The sequence below is a fragment of the Syngnathus typhle genome, linkage group LG10, assembly GCF_033458585.1.
Source record: "Syngnathus typhle isolate RoL2023-S1 ecotype Sweden linkage group LG10, RoL_Styp_1.0, whole genome shotgun sequence".
Classification (NCBI taxonomy): Eukaryota; Metazoa; Chordata; class Actinopteri; order Syngnathiformes; family Syngnathidae; genus Syngnathus; species Syngnathus typhle.
In genome coordinates, this window is record NC_083747.1 from 2,827,432 (window position 1) to 2,852,856 (window position 25,425).

Genomic DNA, 25,425 nt, shown 5'->3' on the forward strand with positions numbered 1-25,425 from the left:
AAATAGCTGTCAAGTTTTTTGTATTTTTTATTTAACATAAATACATTTTAAGATTTGACTCAGTGCTTTTCATTTCTAGTCGCAGTACTTACTTTGCACTCTTTCTTTTCAGTCGTTTAATCAGCCAGGGTTCTGAGTGTGCCGATTGAAACCACTTCAACTTCACCCGATGCATTCATTATGACTTTGAAGGGTTTGACAAAGCATCATCTCCTTTTGCTTTTCAGTCCTAACAGGACTTCCACATTGAGAGCACACAAGAACCCGCCTAGACAAGAGTTCTTGTGAATACAGGTCACCCCGGCCCGCTTCCACAAGCCCTAGTTGACATTCACACCTCTTAAATCTCTGAGCTGCACACAGTTTCATCCCGGGCGAGCGTTGTCGAGATGCCATTTTTAGCCCCGCTCCCTCGTCGAGATAGAAGCATCACAAGCCTTCGGTCGTGTTTTCGGCGTAGCGCCTAGATTTGCGGCAAAGACAGGCAACCCCTGAAGGTTACATCGAGCGTTCTTCTCATAATTCAGCCCCGAGGTGAAGGAAGCCCCTCTCGTCTGGCCTCGGGGCTAAGCAGCAGATGCTATATGAATTCTGGATGAGAGGAAACCTCCAAACAAAATGGGATGGAATATGATTAATTTATTTTTTGGGAACATATCTTCATTTGTAAAAAAGAAATATATATATATCAACCAAAAAAAACACATAAGATTAAACCAACACGAACGTTTGAGTGTCTACAATAAATTGCAAACAGGCATCAAGAGAGCCTTTTTTTTTTTTTTTTTAAAAACATTAATTAGAAAATAAAAATCCTCTTCAAACAGATTTTAACAGGGCACCAATCAGAAAGTTGGAACTTTTTGGAAACGACTCACCGAGGAATGAACTTTTTAAGTCGGAGCCTAAGCTTTCAATCAATTCCTAAAAAAGAAATACAGGGTGGATTTTTAAGATCTTTTCCACAAGTGGGCACATGGGAAGAAGACGCAATAAAAAGTCAAACTTACTTTCCAGTGGTGCGCATTTAAACCCAGACTCGTTTTACTACAGTAGGGACATTTTGTCACACATTTGAGCTACTTATGATTGGACATCATTTACATTTAAGAAAAAAAAAAAAAAGATTTTAGTCGACAGCAAATGACAAGGTAAAAGAAATGTGACCTCGCGGAAGTGCAACACGTGTGCAGCCTGGCGGCCATGACATCTTTTTTCTCATGTATATAAAAGCATAGGGTCGGTGCACGATACTCTGTTGTGCTAACGGTAACCATGGCGACCACGTACAGAGGGATGTGACTTTTTTTTTTTCTTTCATTGCTGGTTTAAATCACGAGCGGCGCCTTTTTGTCCACTCAAAAAAAGAAATGCAAAGTAAAGCTGGCCGCTTTTTTCGACTTCACCTTTGGTCCTGATGAGAGAAGGAAGCCACCGGCGGGTCACATGATCTTCAGTGAATGCGGCTCAACAAAATGGCGCGTGTAAAAACAAAACATAATCTGCCTTACGTAGCTGCTTTGCTTTACTCCGTCCTTCTCTTGCCATTTCCAGAGCCAGTCTTCCTTCAGGCTTCTCATCTCATCTTCCCTCCAATTCAGTCTGTCTTTTCTCATCGGTCCGTTATTAGCCCATAGCGACGCTTCCATTGGATGACACATGGGCGGCCAGTGGCTAAGCTTTGATTGTCCTTTTTTTTTTTTGCCCTCCCCCTCTCGATTTTTTCCAGCCGCCCCACCCTACGCCTCCGCCTGGTTGTATTCCGTGGCGCCGCCGTTCCGAGCGGCGCCGAACGCGGCCGGCATGTTAGCCACCTCCTCCCGAGCCTCGAAGCTCTTCTCCTCCAGCGGTTTGCCGATCCAGGCGCCGTAGCCGTGGTCGCCGAGCGCTTGGAAGAAGCGGTACTTGGCCAGCTGGAAGGAGCTGGCCGCCATCTTGGCCTGAGCGTACGAGTGCATGGCGAGGAGGTCGGGGCGCTCGCAGCGCTGGCACAGTGTGTGGAACAGACAGAACAGGTTGGATTTGGACACGCGGGACACGCCCAGCTTGCTTCTGTTGGAAACAAATTTGGTGCACACTTGAAGCGTGATTGATGAACACATTTTTTTTGGTGACAAAAACGCTGAGTTAAATTTTAAGGCCGTTCAACTTTAGCGATTTCCACTGCTTCGGAAAGCTATTAGCAAAAACAAACTAGTTAGCTGACATACCCGTCGAGTTTGCCTTTGGTCCCGTCCAGAACCTCCACACTCGTGTTGTCCGGAAGGCTCCAGTTGACGCTGGACTCCTTGGTTTTGCCCGTGTGACGCGTGGAGTCGTACACGCTGACTCGACCCACCTGTGGAGGCGACAAGGTACTGCTTAGTATCAAATGGCTAATTCAGTCACACGATCCGCACATCCAAGATGATTCGTGCAAACGTCGTCACATTTCACCTCACAGTGAGAGTGACCCACTTGTTTGGTGCCGGAGAATCAATACGCTCGTTTCATTAATAACGAAAACGGCTGGAGAGAGGGGGGCTTTGATTAGTGAAAAGAACACAGAGTGATTTATGACAGTGTTCTCACCTCGGGGTGGTTTAGCTGGAAGGGAGGGGGGAGACTTTGGCTGAACGCGTCGCCATCTCTGGCCAGCCGACAACACACGGCCCGCGTCAGGTGACCGTGGCTGTACAAATAGCCTGTACGGAGCAAAAAAAACAAACATAAAAAACAGCTCAGATAAAAAAAAATGATAATGAACAAATAATTTTTTTTAAAAAAAGCTCAGATATTAAAAAAAAAAAAAAAAGTACAATTTTATAGCTACAGACATTGGAATGATATAAAGACAAAATGGTTTACCAAGTGTGATGGACTTCAGGTAGATAGGATGCAAAAAGTGAGTGAGCAGCGCCCCCTGTAGGCCCAACACGTTCCAGCGCAGGATTTTATCACTGCAACTCATGGTGCGCAGCCTCTCCCCATGCTGGATGCCGTCCCAGGTGGGCACGATAGCGCTGGACTCGACCGGGATGGTTCCCTCGCCTTGTAAGGGACCCGACAAAGTCAAACGGGGGGGTGGGGGCCTCAAAAGTGCGCCGTGAATATCGTCTTTGCGTGTTCTCACCGTTTTCCACCTTGGTGCGCAGCTTGCCTTGCTTGGCGTTCTCAAAGAGCGGCTGGTGACAGCCCACCTCTTCCCCCGTTTCGCTGCACGACTTGTCGAACAGAGCGCCGTCCCCGCATGGCGCCGTGCTTCAAATGAGAGAGCGGTCGGAATGTGACGAAATGCCGTGCGGCAGCGAGGGAGAAAGGGGGGAAACATCATCCAACCTAATGTAGAGGTGAAAGGTGATGTCGGGTTTGATCTGCAGTTTCTTATCCGCCGCCGCTTCAAATATGCTGTTGTCGCCACCTTCAAAGTGCTTCAGCAACTCACTGTACAGAAATCTAACAGAGGGAGACAGATTTGGCATTAATGTAAAAATGATTAAAAAATCTAAAAATCAATTTGTACCGAACAAATCCCCTTCTGGAGATAATTTCAGCATGGCCATCATTCACAGTGTCCCCTTTGAGGCTTAGCTCCTCCCCTTTAACGCAGCGATTGCCTGAAATTGACAACCCAGAAACAATGTCACAGATGAGTGAGTCAAAAGTGATTTATAAATAAAATTTAAAAAAAAAATGTCACGCACCCGTGCCGAGGCTAACAACAGTTCCCAGGCCTTCCCCTCGCCTCATGATGATGGTGGCCAGAATTTTGCGTCCCAGCAGGCTGTGCTGGATGCGGGTGGTCAGGGCGTTGAAGCGCTGATGGCTCAACATGGCGATCTGGTCGTGCAATGTGCTGCCACTCACAGGAAGCTAGAAAACCGAGTTCCAGCACCGTAAGAATTTTTTTCCTCCCTTGACCCTTCAAAAATGCAAGTCTGCTTTTTGTACCTCGGCGGGGATGAGCTCTCCGGTGCGGGCTGCCCTCTCCGCCTCACCAATCAAAACGCGAAGCGCGGCGTCGGCCGCCTCCTGCTTGCCTTGCTTCTTGTTCGAAGCGCAAACTGGCGGGAACCAGCGTCCACCCAACTTGGCCTGATAGGTGAACCTGAAAGCCAGAAAATGGATTCAGGACTTTTTATTTATTTATTAATCTATATATTTATATATTTTATATTTATATTTTTTAATATATTTATTAATCTCTATATTTACATGTTTATATATTTTATATTTAAATATTTTTATTTGATATTCTTTGCAAAATGACATTCCCACGCTCGGGCTTACTTTGGCTCGTGCGCAGACCCCGACTGGCCCACCAGCCGGATCTCAGCTGCAAATCCTCTGGCCCGGGCGTACTCCAGAAGACCCGACACGGCGTTGTTATTCAGGTGGTTGATGAGATCGCCCACGCCGGCCTCGTGGGCCGCTCGCAACTCGTCGGCCGTCAGAGGCGGCAGAGAGGGGCAAGTCCCGCAGCTGTCGCTGTCGCTGGAGGAGCCCAGGGGCAGCTGGGGCTGGGGCGGGATGGCGAAGAAACAAGGAGAAAACTTTACAGAACAAACAAGTCAAGCAAGACCATCAAACGTCCAGCAGTTTGCTCCTCTTGCCGCTCCTCACCTTGTTAAGCTGCAGCCTGCCGTCGGCCATCAATTCTTTGACGGCCTCCTCGGCTGCCAGCTGGCGCGCTGCCTTCTTGCTCGGAGCCGAGGCCTCCGCAAACAGGTTCTCGCCGACCTTTACTTTGTACATGAACCTGAAGACGAGACGCAGGAGTTTCGCGTTTGAACTCGGAATGCAATTCGAAATTGACGCTTGGAAACTGAATGTTTGATACGATCATAGAGTGTCAATAAAATTGTTGCAATGAGAATAACAAAGGGCTTGAGGCAAAGCCAGAAAACACAAAAAGAGACCCAACCTCAAATACAGAGGGGGTGGGGGTGAGCACTTAAAGGGATAGTGCACTTCTTTAGCCAATTCCACCAGTCGAAAGTTAAAACTGTTCATAATTAATTTGATATTGTAACTCTCATGTACATTTAATCCCTCAAGAAAAACAATATGCATTTTTGCTCAACGGGTAGCAACCAATCACAGCTCAGCTTGCGAGTGTCACATGACCATACCTCGGATCATGTGGCGGGCCAACTTGTCCGGTGATGATGAATTCGATGGGATTCCCGCTGCGCTGGCTGTACTCCATCAGAACGGACACGGGGTTCTTCCCGCCGAGGAGAGAGCGTGACAGCGGCGGGCGAGGTCCCTCGGGCATGCCCATCACTTCCACCGTGCCTCCTCCAAAAACCCCTCCGGAGCCCTCAATGGTGCCCTGGCAGGAAAAAAAAAAGTTCATTATTTGGCGGTCATTATTAAAAACCCGAGTCCCAACTTACCTGAGAGTCGGAGAGCGCGTTCATCGTTTGGTCCATCCCGGCGGTACTTCCTTCGTTCCCGCTACTCGTGCCTCCTTGCATCTCGCCGAAAAGGATCAGCAAAGTGGCGGCGGCGGCGTCTTTCTTGGCGACCTTCTTCGCCGAGGCTTCCACGATGGGAAACAATCTCCCGTTCAGCATCACCTGCATGCGGAACCTGATAGGCGGAGCGCAAGCGGTCAATTGTGCAGCAAGAAAAAAAACATTTTGGGGAGTTCCACGTGGACTAACCTGGGGTCATGGGACGGTCCCGACTGGTCCAGGAGTATGAACTCACAATTGTGTCCCAGATATTGGGCGTACTCCATCAGGCCGCTCACCGGGTTCTTCAGACGGACCTCTTGCAACTTGGCCCAAAGGTTCTGCGCCGGCGGGGCGGCCAGCGACACGGCGACGGTTCCCACCGGGTTGTCGGCGGCCGCTCTCTCCAAGTCGGTCTGTTTGCGAATGGCGTTTAGATATTCGGGGATATCATCCGAGGCCCACTGTCCTTCCACGGTCGTTTCCTCCTGACTTGCGTTTAAGCTCGGAGGTTGAACCGTGGTAGGAGACAGCTGACGGGCACAGGGGGATTAAATTAGCTGCAAACTAATCAATGGTTTAAAAAAAAAAAGAAAAGGGGGACGTACCACTTCAGTCTTAGGCAACCACGGTTCATCAAACGGCAGCGGCTCAAGTTCTGGTATGGGCTCAGGCAGCAGGAGGTCCCTCACCTGATCTTCTACCTTCATCATGTGCTGGCTCTGCGCGGCTTGGAGAGTCCTCCTCATCCTCTCTTTGCGATGGGCCGAGAGCTCCCAGGTGGGCGGTTTGACGTGGCCGTTCTTCACCACGTCGCCGATCTTCTCCAGGGCGTACAGGGTGGAATTGACCTGCTTGGAAGTCTTCAAGCTCATGTTTTTGGATAGCACCAGAGCTGTTACCGGCCCTAAGTTCAACAGGTGCTGCAAAATCTGCTCCTTCTGATCAGGCATTGTGGAAATTGGAGTTCGGCGACTTTGTCCGGATGAAACTTCTGAAAGCGACGACTCCGAAGAAGAGCTGGAAAACTGCGAATCTGCGTCGGAGTCTTCTTCTTTTTCTGTCGTCGTCTCTAACTTGACTTGTAGGGGTTTCCCCGAAATTGATTTTTGAGGACGCTCGTCCCTGACGTATAAAGTCCACTTTGGAGGGGCAAGGCCTACCTTGGAGACTTTGCGTGAGTCCAACAATGAGTACAGGGCCTGGTTGACCACCTTTTTGGGAAGATGTAGTGTTTTGGCTAAAAATCGAGCAGAGACACTTTGGGTCGGATTTAAAGCCCTGTGCACCCGCTCCTGGATTTGTGGAGTGAACGTGATGACGCCCGCTGCTTTTTGGTAGAGGGACACGCTCTGAAAACTATCGCAGAGGGCGTCGATGCGCCATTCCCCGCCGCCGCCGTATGGACTCCGCGCCTGCTTTTGATTTGGCTGTCCGGCGAGATTGGGGGTCTGGCTGTGATAACCTCGAGCCCAGTGTGGTTTTGGATAGCGACTGTAACCCGGCTGCTGCTGGTACGAGGAATTATTGAAGCTGCCGGCTTTTTGGGGACTGACTTTGAACTGGGGTGCCTCGGCGCTGTGTCCTCTCAGAAACTGGACTTGAAGGTACTGAAAAGAATTGAGGACAGGCTGGGGGGTATAACTCTGCGAGGGTGCGTTAGGATTGGGAGGCTTCTTTGTCACGTTCGGTATGGGCGGGGCAGACGGAGGGGAGGCTACGCCACGGAGAGGTCGGTCGTAGCAATACGGCTGTTGGAACAGCGGGCCGCTTCTCGGGAAGGGAGCGGACGGGCCGGGTCTTTCCGAAGGTTGCCTCGCTTGGCGATAAGGCGGCGGGTGTCGGTAATAGTGTTCGTTGTCAGGCCCGCCTCTACCTCTGCTCATAGCGCGAGGGGTCGAGTCAGATGGGGGCCGAAGCACGCCAACCGGAAAGCAAACCTCGAAGGTCGGAGGAGTGAGTACCCCTGGATGACAAAGAAAAACTAAATTAGACAGCAGAAGGGCGTACGGAAATCCAAGAAGAAGCGATATCCTGTTAAGACCTTTCAACCTGACGTGATCAAGTGTCTCTGAATAATGTGGCGCACGGCAGAAATGATACAATACCGCATCAGGGAGCTTTTTTTTTTTTTCCCCAGCAGAAATTCCTACCCGGCGATCTAAAAACGATATCAGTACCATGGCGGGGGGGGAATAGACGATGGAAATCAATACCGCGCCTGCTGTTGTACGCTTCGAGAGAATTATAACCTTATCAGTCAACAAAGGTGACATACTGTCCCGGGCCCAGTCGCGGTGAAACTCAATCCCAAGGTAAAAGGACGATGGTGAATAATTTAGATCTTCTTGTGACAATTCCTTTTTATTTCGAGCCTGGCAATGTCTTGGCTGGCGTGTGAATTTAAGAGAGAGATGTGACACAGTCTGTCACCAGACAATAAAAAAAGTTTCCGAAAGTTAGGTGCCGGCACTCAGTTTCAGCCGCAAGTCTGTTTGACTATAGATTTCTAAAATATATATTGCTCTATGATATAGATAAGGCGACCAGTGACAAAACACCAAATACTGAGTCAGGTTTCTTTCAGTCAGCAGCCCCGTCACGTAGATGCGAGCAGATCTGAATGCTGTCCAGCTAATGGACGACATCACAATAATTAAGGCTGACAAAAGCCCGAGGACAAACGAGAATGGCGCTGGCAATGACAGTCGAACTTTTACGATTGAGGATTTTTAGAACCCCCTCCACTGTTTGTTTTGCAAACTTAGGAATATAATAATATAAATTTACATAAAATATGTCTATTACAAGTTGAGAATATATAATAACCGTTAGTTCCACTGTGCTAGTGGGAAGTGGAATATATCAGAGTCTTAAAAACACTTTGGGACAGTTGAATGTGAAGTTTGAGTCGATTGCAATTCAAACGAGTAGCGAAATAAAACCAAAATATTTCTATTTGATGCTAAATGCGTTTTTTTCCCCCCCACGTGGCTGACGGTGATATCCAAAATTATTATATGTAATTCACATAATCCTCACCTTGTTATTGGCGGTGGCTGCGATGAAGAGTTTATAAACGACGTGGCGGCTAAAGTGCTAAATAACACGCAAATCCCAGAAAAAGGTTTAAGAAGATTTCTTCCACGTTCGGACAAGTTTAAGACGCAAAAAAAGAAAACGAAAGAAAGGCAAGTTAGAAACTCACTAGCCAATCATCCAACTAATTTCAGCAGCTAAATCGTGCAAGAGGACAAAGAAAAAAAGAAGAATAAAAACAAGCCACGAGAGGAATTCAGTTTCGAGTTCATTTCTTTAGAAAGGTTAACTTTCGTTTGAGTCATGTGACCGGAAGACAGTATGATGCCATGTTGGATGTTGCAGTAAAACAAAACACATATAAAAACTATTCAAAGTTGACTTTTGTAAAGGCAGAAACTATTATGCGAATAAAAAAAACCACTGGTGATATTAAAAAAAATACAATAACCAAACAAGAGCACGTGTTCGATTCAGCACTGAAACGCAAGTCGCAGCCAAGAACGCAAAACGCATTAAATATAGGGACTGCTTTATTTTAAACCAAATTTTACTGACAGTCCGTAATAAACACAAATATGCGCCACTCTTGTACAGTCTCGAGTATTTCTACGACAAGAGCGCACATGTAAACTTGCGCGTGCAATTATTGCACGTAGTGTAGAAAGTACACTATTAGGTTAAGTATGTGCATATTTAGAAGAATAAACATTGACACACATGTGCGCCAACAACAATAAAAGTCATCCGGAAGAGAGAAGATTAAATAGCTTTATTGTTCGTTGCAATTTTCAAGTGGCGAGAAAAAGGATCGACAATATCCACGCGCTAGTACATTATATTAAACGTGCATGGAGCGATTATTCCGATATTTTGTTTCAAGAGTGCAAAGCGGCGTTAGCGGCTCTTCAAGCTAACGGAGGTTAGCCCGTTTAGTAGCCGAGCTTCATTCTGGCGGAGGTCGCCACTGCACCAATTCTAACCTGGCGCTTGGTTCGCAGACCTTTTAGTGTCCACACGACACAGTCAACAACTCTCAAAATGTCTGACAAAATGCTGAGGAATTCCAGCCCTTACCTCGACCCACTGTTTTGTCCCCGCTGGCTCTGGGAAAAGCGTACTGCGGAGATGGAAACAATCCCGTGCGCGATACTGTGACGCGTTTGGCCTGCGACAAGAACGTACCGATTGTCGCGGGATTATTGCGTCACGAAAGTGCGATTCTCAATTTTAAATATTTGTATTATTCGAAAGAAAAGTCCATTTAAATTAAATGTCTTTTCGCAATTGGTCAAATGTAACTAAGTAATATTATCTGACATATTTTTCCTGTGTATCAGTGTTAGACAAATATTGAATATAAATGTAAATATGGTTTATCATTATTCTGGATGGTTTATCAATGTGCAACTGGTGGCCAGCGGGCCGAAATCGGGGCGGTCCCCGATGAATTTCCGAAAATTAAAACGGGCCAATGAAAGATGTAATACCAATTTTAACCAGGAGATGTCAGACATCGTTCAGTGTCAGCACCGCTGAGGTGTGAAGGTTAAAAAGGTTTACATGGTTGAATCCACCTTTAAACTTATCGCCGAGGACTGCGTGAGGCCTTTGTATTATTAGACCGACCCAGAAGGTTGTCTGTCTGCCACATTAGGTTGTTTTACAAAAAAAAAAAAAGATTTGTTAAGTTTGTAAAAAAACAACAATAACGTTGTTTTGTGCAGAATCAAGCAATTTTAAGAATGTGTGCTTTCCACTTCATTGCTTTTGTTTTGCGAGTTTTGTAATGTGGGGAAACTAGTTTGATGGCTTTCAGGTAGGCGTGTGTTTTTCTGCAATCAGGGCAAAATAAAAGGAGAACCAGTTCTTGGGGATCTGGTAGTGCTCATTGAAGGCTTGTTGAATGATGGCTCGCCGAGTTGAGGAGGATCTCCAATGTCCGTCTTGTTTGGACATCTTTAAGGATCCCGTCATACTGCCGTGTAGTCACAGCATCTGTCGTACATGTGTGGAGAAATGGTGGGAGGATAAAGACAGTCGCCCGTGCCCAGTCTGTAGAACGGAGTGCAGATCGATGGAGCTCCCTTCGAACTTGGCTCTGAGGAACATGTGCCAGGCCTTTTCACAAATCTCAACGAAGTCGGAGGACATCTGCCGCTCGCATAAGGAGAAACTCAAACTCTTCTGTTTGGACGACCAAGAGCTTGTGTGCCTCATCTGCAGAGATTCAGAAATCCACACCAACCACCAGTTCCGCCCCGTTGATGAAGTTGCAAAAGATAAGAAAAAGAAACTCCAAGAAGTCCTGCAGGACGCAAAGAAAAGACTGAAAGATTCTAATGAGATAAGGGACAACTTGAATGAACAATCCGTGTACATCAAGGTCCAGAGGGAGAAGGTGGAAAGCAAGATTAAGAAGGATTTCGAGGAGCTTCGGCAATTCCTGCAGGTTGAGGAGGAGGCCAGGTTGTCTGCTGTGAAGGAGGAAGAGAAGAACAAGACTCAGATGATGGAGACGAAAATTAAGGCTCTCAGCACAGACATGGCCGCTCTCTCAGACATGATCAGAACCGCAGAGGAGCAGCTGATGTCTGACGATCTTTCCCTCATGAAGAACTTCCAGACTTTGATGACCAAAATGCAGAAGCTGCCCGACAAGCCCGAGCAGCTCCCAAGGAGATTTCTCCTGCAAGAAGCCAAACACGTGGGCAACCTCAAGGGCAACGTGTGGAACAAAATGAAGAAAATGGTCCCCTGCAGTCCCGTCATTCTGGACCCCAACACAGCCCATCGAGACCTCAGTCTGTCTGAAGACCTGACCAATGTGAGACTTAGAATAGACCAGCGGCGCCCAAAGAATCCTGAGCAGTTCAAGTGGAAGGGTGTGCTCGGTTCTGCTTTGGCTTCGGGAACACGCGTGTGGGATGTTGAGGTGGGAGACAACACAAACTGGACAGTGGGGATGCTCTTGGGGGATCCTTGGCTACCAGAGACCGTGAAAGCATGGATTTGCACATGTCGTCATGAAAAATACAAAATGTTTGTACAAGACGTCTCTCGCACCGCGCAGTTGCAATCAGGGGGCCATGAGCTGAAACACATCACAGACTGGACATTGGTGGATGAGTGGGGGAGTGATTTTCTGCCAGAACCCATGGAAGCAAGGGGTTTGCCAATGGTGAATGTTGAGGAGAGAACAATCACAAAGAGGAGAGACCAACCTGTACGTCAGGGAATTTTTCCAGAGAAAATGCAGAGGATCCGAGTTCAAGCGAACACCAAAGACGGATCGGTTACATTTTTCAACGGTGATAACAAAATGAAGTTGTACTGTTTCAACAAGCCCTATAATACCTCGTATATTAATAACGAGTGTAGATAATTGCATGATTGTGTATTGTGCTAAAAGAATGTCCCGCACGGCTACCGTAGCTGAGACGAAGAAGCTGCTCTCGCTCCCCGGATGTAACGCAACCAAGTGATAGATTTGGTTCTCTGAATCCTCGTGTGAGTTTATTAAACTGCTGTCCTCTGAACGTATGGTGCTTGCTTCGACGCACATAACGACATGGTGTCAGAAGACGTCTCGGACCTGCCCTCTGTGTATTGAGTGGTGTGTTTTTTTCTTCGCCGTGCTCCGAAGTGCGAAAGGAATTAAGTGAAGGCTGACTATGGCGGAAGGATTTCGCAGGCCTGACCCTCTTGTTTTTGAAGGAGACGTTGCCGAGAATTGGCGTATTTTTGAAAGTGAATATGACATTTTTATCGAGGCTGCACACGCGGATAAACCTGCCAAGACAAAAGCGTACATCCTCCTCAACCTTGCAGGAGCAGAAGCCATTGAACGGGAGCGTTCATTTGTATACGCTGCGGAAGTTAGAGCGCCAGGAGAAAATGGAGCCGTTATGGTCCCGGCCGAGTCTCGGGAAGACCCCACGTGTCTCAAGCGAAAATTTCGAGAAATGTGCAATCCACAACACAACAAGACGATGGAAAGGCACAAGTTTCACACTCGAAATCAGAAGCAAGGTGAGACTATTGAATCTTTCATCAGTGATTTGAAGATAAAAGCAAAGAGTTGCCACTTTGCAGAGCTCACAGACGAATTGATTTGTGATAGAATCGTGTGTGGCATCAACAACGACAGTATAAGAAAGGCTCTGCTACGCGATAGTGACTTGACCCTCGCTAAGGCAATTTCTATCTGCCGTATTTATGAAATGACCGAGGAAAACACAAAAGCATTAACTCTGCAAGTAAACCCTGTGGATGCGCTACAACAAAGCTCCAATAGAGGACTGTACAGGTCAAGAAATAAGAAAGCAAATCAATATGATTCAAAGAACATCACTACTTGTGATCATTGTGGAGGCAGCCACCCAGCGCAAAGGGATAGATGTCCAGCGTTTGGCTTGAAATGTCACAAATGTGGAAAGATGAATCATTTCAAGGATTGCTGCAAGTCAAAGCCAGCGTATCACAACACAGAAAGAAAGAGTTTCACAAAGAAAAGCTCCACTAGAAGACCAGTGTATCACGTGAAGGTCGAGCAAGAGAAAGAATACACCGCTGATGATGATACATACTATGTAGATGGAATTTCTGTGGACACTATCAATGCACATATGAAAAATAGAGATGAAGGGTTTGTCACTCTGCATGTGCACGGGAAACCCATCGAAATGAAGATCGACACCGGAGCGAAATGTAATGTAATGGCTAAGGACATGTTTGTACAACTCTCTGAGGGGAACATTATTCCCTGTGGCAAGTCTACAAATCTAGTGGCTTATGGCGGCAGCAAGATCGAAACTGCAGGTCTTGTTTCACTGTCATGCTACTTGGATGAACAGCAACACACGCTACCCTTCTTCCTCGTGGAGCGTGATGTTATTCCACTTTTGGGATTTCGTGCATGTATGCGTCTCGGACTTGTCACATTCAGCCCTCACGTCCACCAGGTCGGCACGGAGACTATTACAGACTTTGTCAAAAATATCAAAGAGAAATACAAAGATGTGTTCAGCGATGAATTAGGAGAACTGCCAATCACCTACTCCATGGTAGTAGATCCAGCTGTACGGCCAGTCGTGCGTCCAGCGCACCGTGTCCCCTTGGCGATGCAGGCCCGCGTTAAAGCTGAACTTGATAACATGACAAGCAAAGGAGTCATCTGCCCCGTCTCTGAGCCCACGGACTGGGTTTCATCGATGGTAGCAGCACACAAGAAAGACAAAGAAGAGATACGACTGTGCATCAACCCAAAAGACTTGAACAATGCTTTAAAGAGACCCCACTATCCGATGCGTAGTGTGGAAGACGTAGCCAGCAAAATGTCAGGTGCCACCCTGTTTTCGGTGCTTGATGCCAAGAACTCCTTTTGGCAAATAAAGCTAGATCAAAAGTCATCCATGTTGACAACATTCAGCACACCTTTTGGGCGCTACCGATTTCTCCGCATGCCATTTGGCATCAACTCAGCAAGTGAAGTTTTCCAAAGCTCAATGGAACAACTGTTTGCCGGTTACCCATGTGCTGTCATAGTCGATGACATCATTGTGGGAGGTCGCGATGCTGCAGAACATGATGCTAATCTGAAGAAAATATTGGATCGTGCACAAGAGATCAAACTTAGACTCAACTCTCAAAAGTGCAAGTTTCGGCTCGACCAAGTCTGCTATGTTGGTCACATATTCACAAAAGAAGGTCTGAAAGCCGATCCAACGAAAACAGAAGCCATCACGGAGATGCCGGTCCCGCAAGATGCCCTAGCTGTGCAACGATTCCTGGGCATGGTGAACTACTTGGGGAAGTTTATCCCAAATCTCAGCGACATTGCAGCACCACTCAGGCAGCTCACTCACAAAGACGCTGCATGGTGCTGGCTCCCCCAACACCAACAGGCATTTGAGGAATTGAAGTCATGTCTATCCAGCTCACCTGTCCTTTCTTATTTTGATGTAGGGAAACCTGTGATGCTAACATGTGATGCATCCCGTTATGGGTTGGGTGCAGCATGTTTACAAGATGGAAAGCCAATTGCGTATGCATCTCGCACATTGTCAGATACAGAAACCCGTTATGCGCAAATTGAAAAAGAACTCCTTGCTGTTGTTTTTGCATGCACTAAGTTTAAGGACTACATCTATGGCAAGCACACTGTCATTGAAACAGACCACCAACCTCTGGTCACTATACTGAAGAAGCCGATCCTCACAGCTCCAGCTCGTCTGCAGAGGATGCTACTTCGTCTACAAGCTTTTGACATCACCTTGGTTTATAAAAAGGGCAAGCAAATGTACCTTTCCGACACCCTGTCAAGAGCCCCAAACGGTAAAGTTTCTGAATTATCTAGTGCTCACAGCTCGTTTGAAGTCATGTCAGTCAGTTTTATCTCGACAGCCAGGCTTGAAGAGCTGAGAACACACACTGCCAGTGACCAAGTGCTTCAAACTCTTAGCAATGTGATCCAGAATGGATGGCCTAACAAAGAACGTCAGGCACCGCTCTCTGTCCGCCCATACTTTCCATACAGAGACGAGTTGGTAGTGGAAGAAGGTATTGTTGTTAAAGGACACAGACCTGTCATACCAATCTCACTGCAACAAGAGTACATCCAAATTATGCATAGAGGTCACCCAGGCCTTGAATCAACTAAATGTAGAGCCAGAAGTACAGTGTTTTGGCCCAACATGAACACGGACATCACAAAAGTACTACTGTCTTGTGCTGTATGCAATAGCACACGACCACACCAGCAAAAGGAACCGCTGAAAGCTCATCCTGTCCCTACCCTGCCATGGTCTACGGTCGCAACGGACATTTTTGAATGGCATGGTCAACAGTATTCAGTCCTTGTAGACTCTTACTCGGGATGGTTCGAAATTGATCTGCTTCGTGATTTGTCTTCAGCTACAGTGATAAAAAAGCTAAAGAGACATTTTTCTGTTCATGGAGCACCCCATACACTGATTTCTGATAATGGCAGACAATACACTAGCCAACGATTCCGCGACTTTTCCAAACAGTGGGACATTACGCACGTTACCAGCAGTCCCGGATACCCGCAGTCGAATGGATTAGCCGAGCGTGCCGTCCGCAGTGCCAAACAGCTCATGGAAAAGTCACACCGAGATGGAACGGATGTTTTTCTCAACCTGCTCAACCTCAGGAACATTCCTCGAGACAGCACGCTTGGATCACCTGCACAGCGTCTCATGTCTCGCCAGACGCGTTCTACCTTTCCTGTCAACAACACTCTGCTTGTGCCTGCAATAAAGGGTGCAGGACAAGTGGCTACTCAGCTTCAAAGGAGAAGACTTGTTCAAAAGCAGTACTATGATGCAACAAGTCGCCCTCTGGTGCCACTTGTGAGAGGACAAATTGTCCGGTTACAGACTGCAGAGGGATATGACCGCCTCGGGAAAGTGGTTCAGGCTTGCAAAGAGCCGCGCTCCTACATCGTTGAATCCAACGGAGGTATCTACAGGAGGAATCGCCGTCACATCCTTCCTGTTGCTGAACCAACCCCACCTTTGCACGCCGACTCTGACCATCACTCTCAACCACCGGTTCCGAGTACGCCAGACCCTCTTCTATCCAGTCCACATGCCCGACCGTCTCACTTCTCTCAACCATCTGCTCACTACTCCACCAATGAGCAATCGACAACATCTCCAGCTGACGTGCCCACCCGAGTGTCACACAATTGTTCTGCTTATGTGACTCGCTCAGGTCGGATTTCTAAGCCGAATCCGAAGTACAAGGATTGAACTGCATGTTTGTTAGTTGCGTTTTGAAAGAAAACAGTTAAGCTCTAAGGTTGTTTACATACTTGTTATTATTACCAAGTGTACCTTCGTGCATTTCCAAGAGGAATAATTTGTTAATTCAGTAAGTTTTATGCTGCCAGTTTTACGCAGACTTGTTTATTTGTAGACTGTCACGTCACGTTTGGATATTACAGTTTTTTAGTTGATAATATTTTTTATATAGGCAATGTTCTAAAAGGAGAGGATGTAGATAATTGCATGATTGTGTATTGTGCTAAAAGAATGTCCCGCACGGCTACCGTAGCTGAGACGAAGAAGCTGCTCTCGCTCCCCGGATGTAACGCAACCAAGTGATAGATTTGGTTCTCTGAATCCTCGTGTGAGTTTATTAAACTGCTGTCCTCTGAACGTATGGTGCTTGCTTCGACGCACATAACGACAACGAGAAAATGTTTCCTTACTTTTGGACGAATGGTAGAAATCCTCTGAAAATACGTCCACTTGAACTTTATGTTATGGCTTCCTGATGAGGTTGACGATATTTTTGCTCTAGACTGTCATCAGGCATTATTTTGTTCGACTGACCTGTTCAATAAACTATAAATAAATAAAGACATTTGAGAGAAAAGTTGTATTATTCGTGTGTGTGTGTCTGTTCGGATTTAACGTGACTCAAAGACAAGTGTTAAGTATTTCTTTGTCATTTGCGGTAACATCCACTAGGTGTCAGCATTTTTCTACTGTGAACTTTACGGAAGAACGTTAGCAGTTGATTCCATGTCCACCTTTAAACTTATCGCCGAGGACTGCGTGAGTTGTAAAGGTTAAAATTTTACCCGGTTGAATCCACCTTTAAACTTATCGCCGAGGACTCCGTGAGGCCTTTGTATTATTAGACCGACCCAGAAAGTTGGCTGTCTGCCACAACATTAGGTTGTTTTACAAAAAAAATAACCAGATGTGTTAGGTTTGTAAAAAGAAAACAACGTTGTTTTGTGCAGAACAACCCAGGATTTTGTTATCAAACAATTTTAAGGGTGCGTGCTTTCCATTTTATTGCTTTTGTTTTGCGAGTTTCGTAATGTTGGGTAGCTAGTTTGATGGGTTTCAGGTAGGCGTGTGTTTTTCTGCAGTCAGGGCAAAATAAAAGAAGAACCTGTTCTTGGGGATCTGGTAGTGCTCGTTGAAGTCTTGTTGAATGATGGCTCGCCGAGTTGAGGAGGATCTCCAATGTCCGTCTTGTTTGGACATCTTTAAGGATCCCGTCTTCCTGCCGTGTAGTCACAGCATCTGTCGTACATGTGTGGAGAAATGGTGGGAGGACAAAGACAGTCGGCCGTGCCCAGTCTGTAGGACGGAGTGCATATCGGTGGAGCTCCCTTCGAACTTGGCTCTGTGGAACGTGTGCAAGGCCTTTTCACAAATCTCAACAAAGTCGGAGGACATCTGCCGCTCGCACAAGGAGAAACTCAAACTCTTCTGTTTGGACGACCAGGAGCTTGTGTGCCTCATCTGCAGAGACTCAGAAATCCACACCAACCACCAGTTCCGCCCCATTGATGAAGTTGCAAAAGATAAGAAAAAGAAACTCCAAGAAGTCCTGCAGGACGCAAAGAACAGACTGAAAGATTTGATTGAGATAAGGGACAACTGCAATGAACAATCCGTGTACATCAAGGTCCAGAGGGAGAAGGTGGAAAGCAAGATTAAGAAGGATTTCGAGGAGCTTCGGCACTTCCTGCAGGTTGAGGAGGAGGCCAGGTTGTCTGCTGTGAAGGAGGAAGAGAAGACCAAGACTCTGATTATGAAGACGAAAATTAAGGCTCTCAGCAAAAACATGGCCACTCTCTCAGACATGATCAGAATCGCAGAGGAGCAGCTGATGTCTGACGACCTTTCCCTCATGAAGAACTTCCAAACTTTGATGACCAGAATGCAGAAGCTGCCTGACAAGCCCGAGCAGCTCCCAAGGGGATTTCTCCTGGAAGAAGCCAAACACGTGGGCAACCTCAAGTACTACGTGTGGAACAAAATGAAGAAAATGGTCCCCTACAGTCCCGTCATTCTGGACCCCAACACAGCCCACCCCGACCTCAGTCTGTCTGAAGACCTGACCACTGTCAGATTTGGAATAGACCAGCGGCGCCCAAAGAATCCTGAACAGTTCAAGTGGAAGGGTGTGCTCGGTTCTGCTTTGGCTTCGGGAACACACGTGTGGGATGTTGAGGTGGGAGACAACACAAACTGGACAGTGGGGATGCTGTTGGGGGATCCTTGGCTACCAGAGACCGTGACAGCATGGATTTGCACATGTCGTCATGAAAAATACAAAATGTTTGTACAAAGAAACACTCTGGGGCCGACAAGGGGGCTTCAATTAGGGGTCCATGAGGTGGAACGCATCACAGACTGGACATTGGTGGATGAGTGGGGGGGTCATTTTCTGCCAGAACCCATGGAAGCAAGGGTTTTGCCAATGGTGAATGTTGAGGAGAGAACAATCACAAACAGGAGAGACCAACCTATGCATCAGGGAATTTTTCGAGAGAAAATGCAGAGGATCCGATTTCAAGCGAACACCAAAGACGGATCGGTTACATTTTTCAACGGTGATAACAACATGAGGTTGTACTGTTTCAACAAGCCCTATAATACCTCGTATATTAATAACGAGAAAATGTTTCCTTACTTTCGGACGAATGGTAGAACTCCTCTGAAAATACGTCCACTTGAACTTCGTGTTATGACTTCTTGATGAGGTTGACGATATTTCGCTCCAGATTGTCATCAGGTAATATTTTGTTCGACTGACCTGTTCAATAAACTATAAATAAATAATGAAATACATTTGAGAGAAAAGTTATATTATTCGTGTGTGTGTGTGTCTGTTTGGATTTAACGTGACTCAAAGACGAGTGTTAAGTATTTTCTTGTCATTTGCGGTAACGTCCACTAGGTGTCAGCCTTTCTCTACTGTGAACTTTACAGATAAACGCTAGCAGTTGATTCCAAGTACGTATTGTACTGCGCTGAAGAGCGCCAATCATTTTGTCACCTATTGTTTCTTCACTTTACGTTCAATACCTTTAAATAGGGGACGGAACGGGTCTATTGATGAATTTTGCAAATGATGAACTTCCATCACTAAACAAAGTGCCAAAAAATGAGTGCTGCATGTGTTAAAGTGCACGTACAAGCCAAACAAATACACACATATATATATCCCCGTACCAGTGCTCTTGTTTGGTGATTGACAGCATGTTATTGTTTTTTAATATCACCAGTGGGTTATTATTCGTGCTCAAATACCCAATACAACCCATAATAGTTTCTGCCTTTACAAAAGTAAACTTTGAATAGTTTTTATGTGTTTTGTTTTACTGTGTAGATAATTGCATGATTGTGTATTGTGCTAAAAGAATGTCCCGCACGGCTACCGTAGCTGAGACGAAGAAGCTGCTCTCGCTCCCCGGATGTAACGCAACCAAGTGATAGATTTTGTTCTCTGAATCCTCGTGTGAGTTTATTAAACTGCTGTCCTCTAAACGTATGGTGCTTGCGTCGACGCGCATAACGACATGGTGTCAGAAGACGTCTCGGACCTGCCCTCTGTGTATTGAGTGGTGTTTTTTTTCTTCGCCGTGCTCCGAAGTGCGAGGGGAATTAAGTGAAGGCTGACTATGGCGGAAGGATTTCGCAGGCCAGACCCTCTTGTTTTTGAAGGAGACGTTGCCGAGAATTGGCGTATTTTTGAAAGTGAATATGACATTTTTATCGAGGCTGCACACGCGGATAAACCTGCCAAGACAAAAGCGTACATCCTCCTCAACCTTGCAGGAGCAGAAGCCATTGAACGGGAGCGTTCATTTGTATACGCTGCGGAAGTTAGAGCGCCAGGAGAAAATGGAGCCGTTATGGTCCCGGCCGAGTCTCGGGAAGACCCCACGTGTCTCAAGCGAAAATTTCGAGAAATGTGCAATCCACAACACAACAAGACGATGGAAAGGCACAAGTTTCACACTCGAAATCAGAAGCAAGGTGAGACTATTGAATCTTTCATCAGTGATTTGAAGATAAAAGCAAAGAGTTGCCACTTTGCAGAGCTCACAGACGAATTGATTTGTGATAGAATCGTGTGTGGCATCAACAACGACGGTATAAGAAAGGCTCTGCTACGCGATAGTGACTTGACCCTCGCTAAGGCAATTTCTATCTGCCGTATTTATGAAATGACCGAGGAAAACACAAAAGCATTAACTCTGCAAGTAAACCCTGTGGATGCGCTACAACAAAGCTCCAATAGAGGACTGTACAGGTCAAGAAATAAGAAAGCAAATCAATATGATTCAAAGAACATCACTACTTGTGATCATTGTGGAGGCAGCCACCCAGCGCAAAGGGATAGATGTCCAGCGTTTGGCTTGAAATGTCACAAATGTGGAAAGATGAATCATTTCAAGGATTGCTGCAAGTCAAAGCCAGCGTATCACAACACAGAAAGAAAGAGTTTCACAAAGAAAAGCTCCACTAGAAGACCAGTGTATCACGTGAAGGTCGAGCAAGAGAAAGAATACACCGCTGATGATGATACATACTCTGTAGATGGAATTTCTGTGGACACTATCAATGCACATATGAAAAATAGAGATGAAGGCTTTGTCACTCTGCATGTGCACGGGAAACCCATCGAAATGAAGATTGACACCGGAGCGAAATGTAATGTAATGGCTAAGGACATGTTTGTACAACTCTCTGAGGGGAACATTATTCCCTGTGGCAAGTCTACAAATCTAGTGGCTTATGGCGGCAGCAAGATCGAAACTGCAGGTCTTGTCTCACTGTCATGCTACTTGGATGAACAGCAACACACGCTACCCTTCTTCCTCGTGGAGCGTGATGTTATTCCACTTTTGGGATTTCGTGCATGTATGCGTCTCGGACTTGTCACATTCAGCCCTCACGTCCACCAGGTCGGCACGGAGACTATTACAGACTTTGTCAAAAATATCAAAGAGAAATACAAAGATGTGTTCAGCGATGAATTAGGAGAACTGCCAATCACCTACTCCATGGTAGTAGATCCAGCTGTACGGCCAGTCGTGCGTCCAGCGCACCGTGTCCCCTTGGCGATGCAGGCCCGCGTTAAAGCTGAACTTGATAACATGACAAGCAAAGGAGTCATCTGCCCCGTCTCTGAGCCCACGGACTGGGTTTCATCGATGGTAGCAGCACACAAGAAAGACAAAGAAGAGATACGACTGTGCATCAACCCAAAAGACTTGAACAATGCTTTAAAGAGACCCCACTATCCGATGCGTAGTGTGGAAGACGTAGCCAGCAAAATGTCAGGTGCCACCCTGTTTTCGGTGCTTGATGCCAAGAACTCCTTTTGGCAAATAAAGCTAGATCAAAAGTCATCCATGTTGACAACATTCAGCACACCTTTTGGGCGCTACCGATTTCTCCGCATGCCATTTGGCATCAACTCAGCAAGTGAAGTTTTCCAAAGCTCAATGGAACAACTGTTTGCCGGTTACCCATGTGCTGTCATAGTCGATGACATCATTGTGGGAGGTCGCGATGCTGCAGAACATGATGCTAATCTGAAGAAAATACTGGATCGTGCACAAGAGATCAAACTTAGACTCAACTCTCAAAAGTGCAAGTTTCGGCTCGACCAAGTCTGCTATGTTGGTCACATATTCACAAAAGAAGGTCTGAAAGCCGATCCAACGAAAACAGAAGCCATCACGGAGATGCCGGTCCCGCAAGATGCCCTAGCTGTGCAACGATTCCTGGGCATGGTGAACTACTTGGGGAAGTTTATCCCAAATCTCAGCGACATTGCAGCACCACTCAGGCAGCTCACTCACAAAGACGCTGCATGGTGCTGGCTCCCCCAACACCAACAGGCATTTGAGGAATTGAAGTCATGTCTATCCAGCTCACCTGTCCTTTCTTATTTTGATGTAGGGAAACCTGTGATGCTAACATGTGATGCATCCCGTTATGGGTTGGGTGCAGCATGTTTACAAGATGGAAAGCCAATTGCGTATGCATCTCGCACATTGTCAGATACAGAAACCCGTTATGCGCAAATTGAAAAAGAACTCCTTGCTGTTGTTTTTGCATGCACTAAGTTTAAGGACTACATCTATGGCAAGCACACTGTCATAGAAACAGACCACCAACCTCTGGTCACTATACTGAAGAAGCCGATCCTCACAGCTCCAGCTCGTCTGCAGAGGATGCTACTTCGTCTACAAGCTTTTGACATCACCTTGGTTTATAAAAAGGGCAAGCAAATGTACCTTTCCGACACCCTGTCAAGAGCCCCAAGCGGTAAAGTTTCTGAATTATCTAGTGCTCGCAGCTCGTTTGAAGTCATGTCAGTCAGTTTTATCTCGACAGCCAGGCTTGAAGAGCTGAGAACACACACTGCCAGTGACCAAGTGCTTCAAACTCTTAGCAATGTGATCCAGAATGGATGGCCTAACAAAGAACGTCAGGCACCGCTCTCTGTCCGCCCATACTTTCCATACAGAGACGAGTTGGTAGTGGAAGAAGGTATTGTTGTTAAAGGACACAGACCTGTCATACCAATCTCACTGCAACAAGAGTACATCCAAATTATGCATAGAGGTCACCCAGGCCTTGAATCAACTAAATGTAGAGCCAGAAGTACAGTGTTTTGGCCCAACATGAACACGGACATCACAAAAGTACTACTGTCTTGTGCTGTATGCAATAGCACACGACCACACCAGCAAAAGGAACCGCTGAAAGCTCATCCTGTCCCTACCCTGCCATGGTCTACGGTCGCAACGGACATTTTTGAATGGCATGGTCGACAGTATTCAGTCCTTGTTGACTCTTACTCGGGATGGTTCGAAATTGATCTGCTTCGTGATTTGTCTTCAGCTACAGTGATAAAAAAGCTAAAGAGACATTTTTCTGTTCATGGAGCACCCCATACACTGATTTCTGATAATGGCAGACAATACACTAGCCAACGATTCCGCGACTTTTCCAAACAGTGGGACATTACGCACGTTACCAGCAGTCCCGGATACCCGCAGTCGAATGGATTAGCCGAGCGTGCCGTCCGCAGTGCCAAACAGCTCATGGAAAAGTCACACCGAGATGGAACGGATGTTTTTCTCAACCTGCTCAACCTCAGGAACATTCCTCGAGACAGCACGCTTGGATCACCTGCACAGCGTCTCATGTCTCGCCAGACGCGTTCTGCCTTTCCTGTCAACAACACTCTGCTTGTGCCTGCAATAAAGGGTGCAGGACAAGTGGCTACTCAGCTTCAAAGGAGAAGACTTGTTCAAAAGCAGTACTATGATGCAACAAGTCGCCCTCTGGTGCCACTTGTGAGAGGACAAATTGTCCGGTTACAGACTGCAGAGGGATATGACCGCCTCGGGAAAGTGGTTCAGGCTTGCAAAGAGCCGCGCTCCTACATCGTTGAATCCAACGGAGGCATCTACAGGAGGAATCGCCGTCACATCCTTCCTGTTGCTGAACCAACCCCACCTTTGCACGCCGACTCTGACCATCACTCTCAACCACCGGTTCCGAGTCCGCCGGACCCTCTTCTATCCAGTCCACATGCCCGACCGTCTCACTTCTCTCAACCATCTGCTCACTACTCCACCAATGAGCAATCGACAACATCTCCAGCTGACGTGCCCACCCGAGTGTCACACAATTGTTCTGCTTATGTGACTCGCTCAGGTCGGATTTCTAAGCCGAATCCGAAGTACAAGGATTGAACTGCATGTTTGTTAGTTGCGTTTTGAAAAAAAAAAAAGTTAAGCTCTAAGGTTGTTTACATACTTGTTATTATTACCAAGTGTACCTTCGTGCATTTCCAAGAGGAATAATTTGTTAATTCAGTAAGTTTTATGCTGCCAGTTTTACGCAGACTTGTTTATTTGTAGACTGTCACGTCACATTTGTATATTACAGTTTTTTAGTTAACAATATTTTTTATAGAGGCAATGTTCTAAAAGGAGAGGATGTAGATAATTGCATGATTGTGTATTGTGCTAAAAGAATGTCCCGCACGGCTACCGTAGCTGAGACGAAGAAGCTGCTCTCGCTCCCCGGATGTAACGCAACCAAGTGATAGATTTGGTTCTCTGAATCCTCGTGTGAGTTTATTAAACTGCTGTCCTCTGAACGTATGGTGCTTGCTTCGACGCACATAACGACATACTGCAACATCCAACATGGCATCATACTGTCTTCCGGTCACATGACTCAAACGAAAGTTAACCTTCTCTAGAGAAACGAAATCGAAACTGAATTCATCTCGTGGCTTGTTTTCTTCTTCCTTTTTTTTCTTTGTCCTCTTGCACGATTTAGCTGCTGAAAATAGTTGGATGATTGGCTAGTGAGTTCCTAACTTGCCTTTCTTTCGTTTTCTTTTTTTGCTTCTTAAACTTGTCCGAACGTGGAAGAAATCTTAAACCTTTTTCTGGGATTTGCGTGTTATTTAGCACTCTTCATCGCAGCCACCGCCAATAACAAGGTGAGGATCATGTGAATTACAACAAATAATTTCGGATATCACCGTCAGCCACGTGGGGGGAAAAGGCACGCATTTAGCATCAAATAGAAATATTTTAGTTTTATTTCGCTACTCGTTTGAATTGCAATCGACTCAAACTTCACATTCAACTGTCCCAAAGTGTTTTTAAGACTCTGATATATTCCACTTCCCACTAGCACAGTGGAACTAACGGTTATTATATATTCTCAACTTGTAATAGACATATTTTATGTAAATTTATATTATTAAGAAGCTCCCTGATGCGGTATTGTATCATTTCTGCCGTGTCTCACATTAGTCAAAGACACTTGATCACGTCAGGTTGAAAGGTCTTAACAGGATATCGCTTCTTCTTGGATTTTCGTACGGCCTTCTGCTGTCTAATTTAGTTTTTCTTTGTCATCCAGGGGTACTCACTCCTCCGACCTTCTCACCCTGGGCAACTCCAGAGTGGAAGAGAGTCCAGCCCCTCTCGAGAGGGCTTGTACCGGAACCCAAAGTGTGTGTGGAGGCAAGTCCGACTATATCTAGTCGGAACTTTTCAGTCAGGGCAAAATAAAAGAAGAACCTGTTCTTGGGGATCTGGTAGTGCTCGTTGAAGGCTTGTTGA

The 25,425-nt window shown here is 46.3% G+C and overlaps 3 protein-coding genes across 4 annotated transcripts in view; 1 reads left to right on the plus strand and 2 right to left on the minus strand.

The window, feature by feature from the left end:
- The window catches only part of kcnn3 (potassium intermediate/small conductance calcium-activated channel, subfamily N, member 3), a 35,992-nt gene extending 35,395 nt beyond the window's left edge, over positions 1-597 (minus strand). Inside the window, exon 1 of the mRNA XM_061288326.1 lies at positions 93-597. The gene's annotated coding sequence lies outside the window, so the exon portion shown is untranslated. The remainder of the gene's footprint in view (positions 1-92) is intronic.
- Positions 598-619: 22 nt separating this feature from the next.
- adar (adenosine deaminase RNA specific) lies at positions 620-9,669 on the minus strand. Of its 2 annotated transcripts, none has more exons than XM_061288325.1 (16): positions 9,555-9,669; positions 6,047-7,404; positions 5,649-5,971; positions 5,379-5,574; positions 5,112-5,314; positions 4,603-4,738; positions 4,270-4,499; positions 3,931-4,087; positions 3,684-3,852; positions 3,503-3,596; positions 3,319-3,435; positions 3,113-3,240; positions 2,848-3,030; positions 2,572-2,684; positions 2,211-2,338; positions 620-2,052 (listed from the first exon to the last, which is right to left on the minus strand). In XM_061288325.1, the coding sequence occupies exons 2-16, from the start codon at positions 7,322-7,324 to the stop codon at positions 1,740-1,742; spliced, it is 3,768 nt and encodes a 1,255-aa protein (XP_061144309.1). In that variant the 5' UTR covers positions 7,325-7,404; positions 9,555-9,669; the 3' UTR covers positions 620-1,739. The 2 variants fall into 2 exon arrangements, with proteins under 2 accessions (XP_061144309.1, XP_061144308.1); XM_061288324.1 differs by having other exon boundaries at positions 4,270-4,532.
- Positions 9,670-10,323: 654 nt separating this feature from the next.
- Positions 10,324-24,443, plus strand: LOC133160570 (E3 ubiquitin-protein ligase TRIM41-like). The gene is made up of 3 exons (XM_061288344.1): positions 10,324-11,168; positions 14,311-14,334; positions 17,585-24,443. The coding sequence occupies exons 1-3, from the start codon at positions 10,384-10,386 to the stop codon at positions 19,005-19,007; spliced, it is 2,232 nt and encodes a 743-aa protein (XP_061144328.1). The 5' UTR covers positions 10,324-10,383; the 3' UTR covers positions 19,008-24,443.
- Positions 24,444-25,425: the final 982 nt, after the last annotated feature.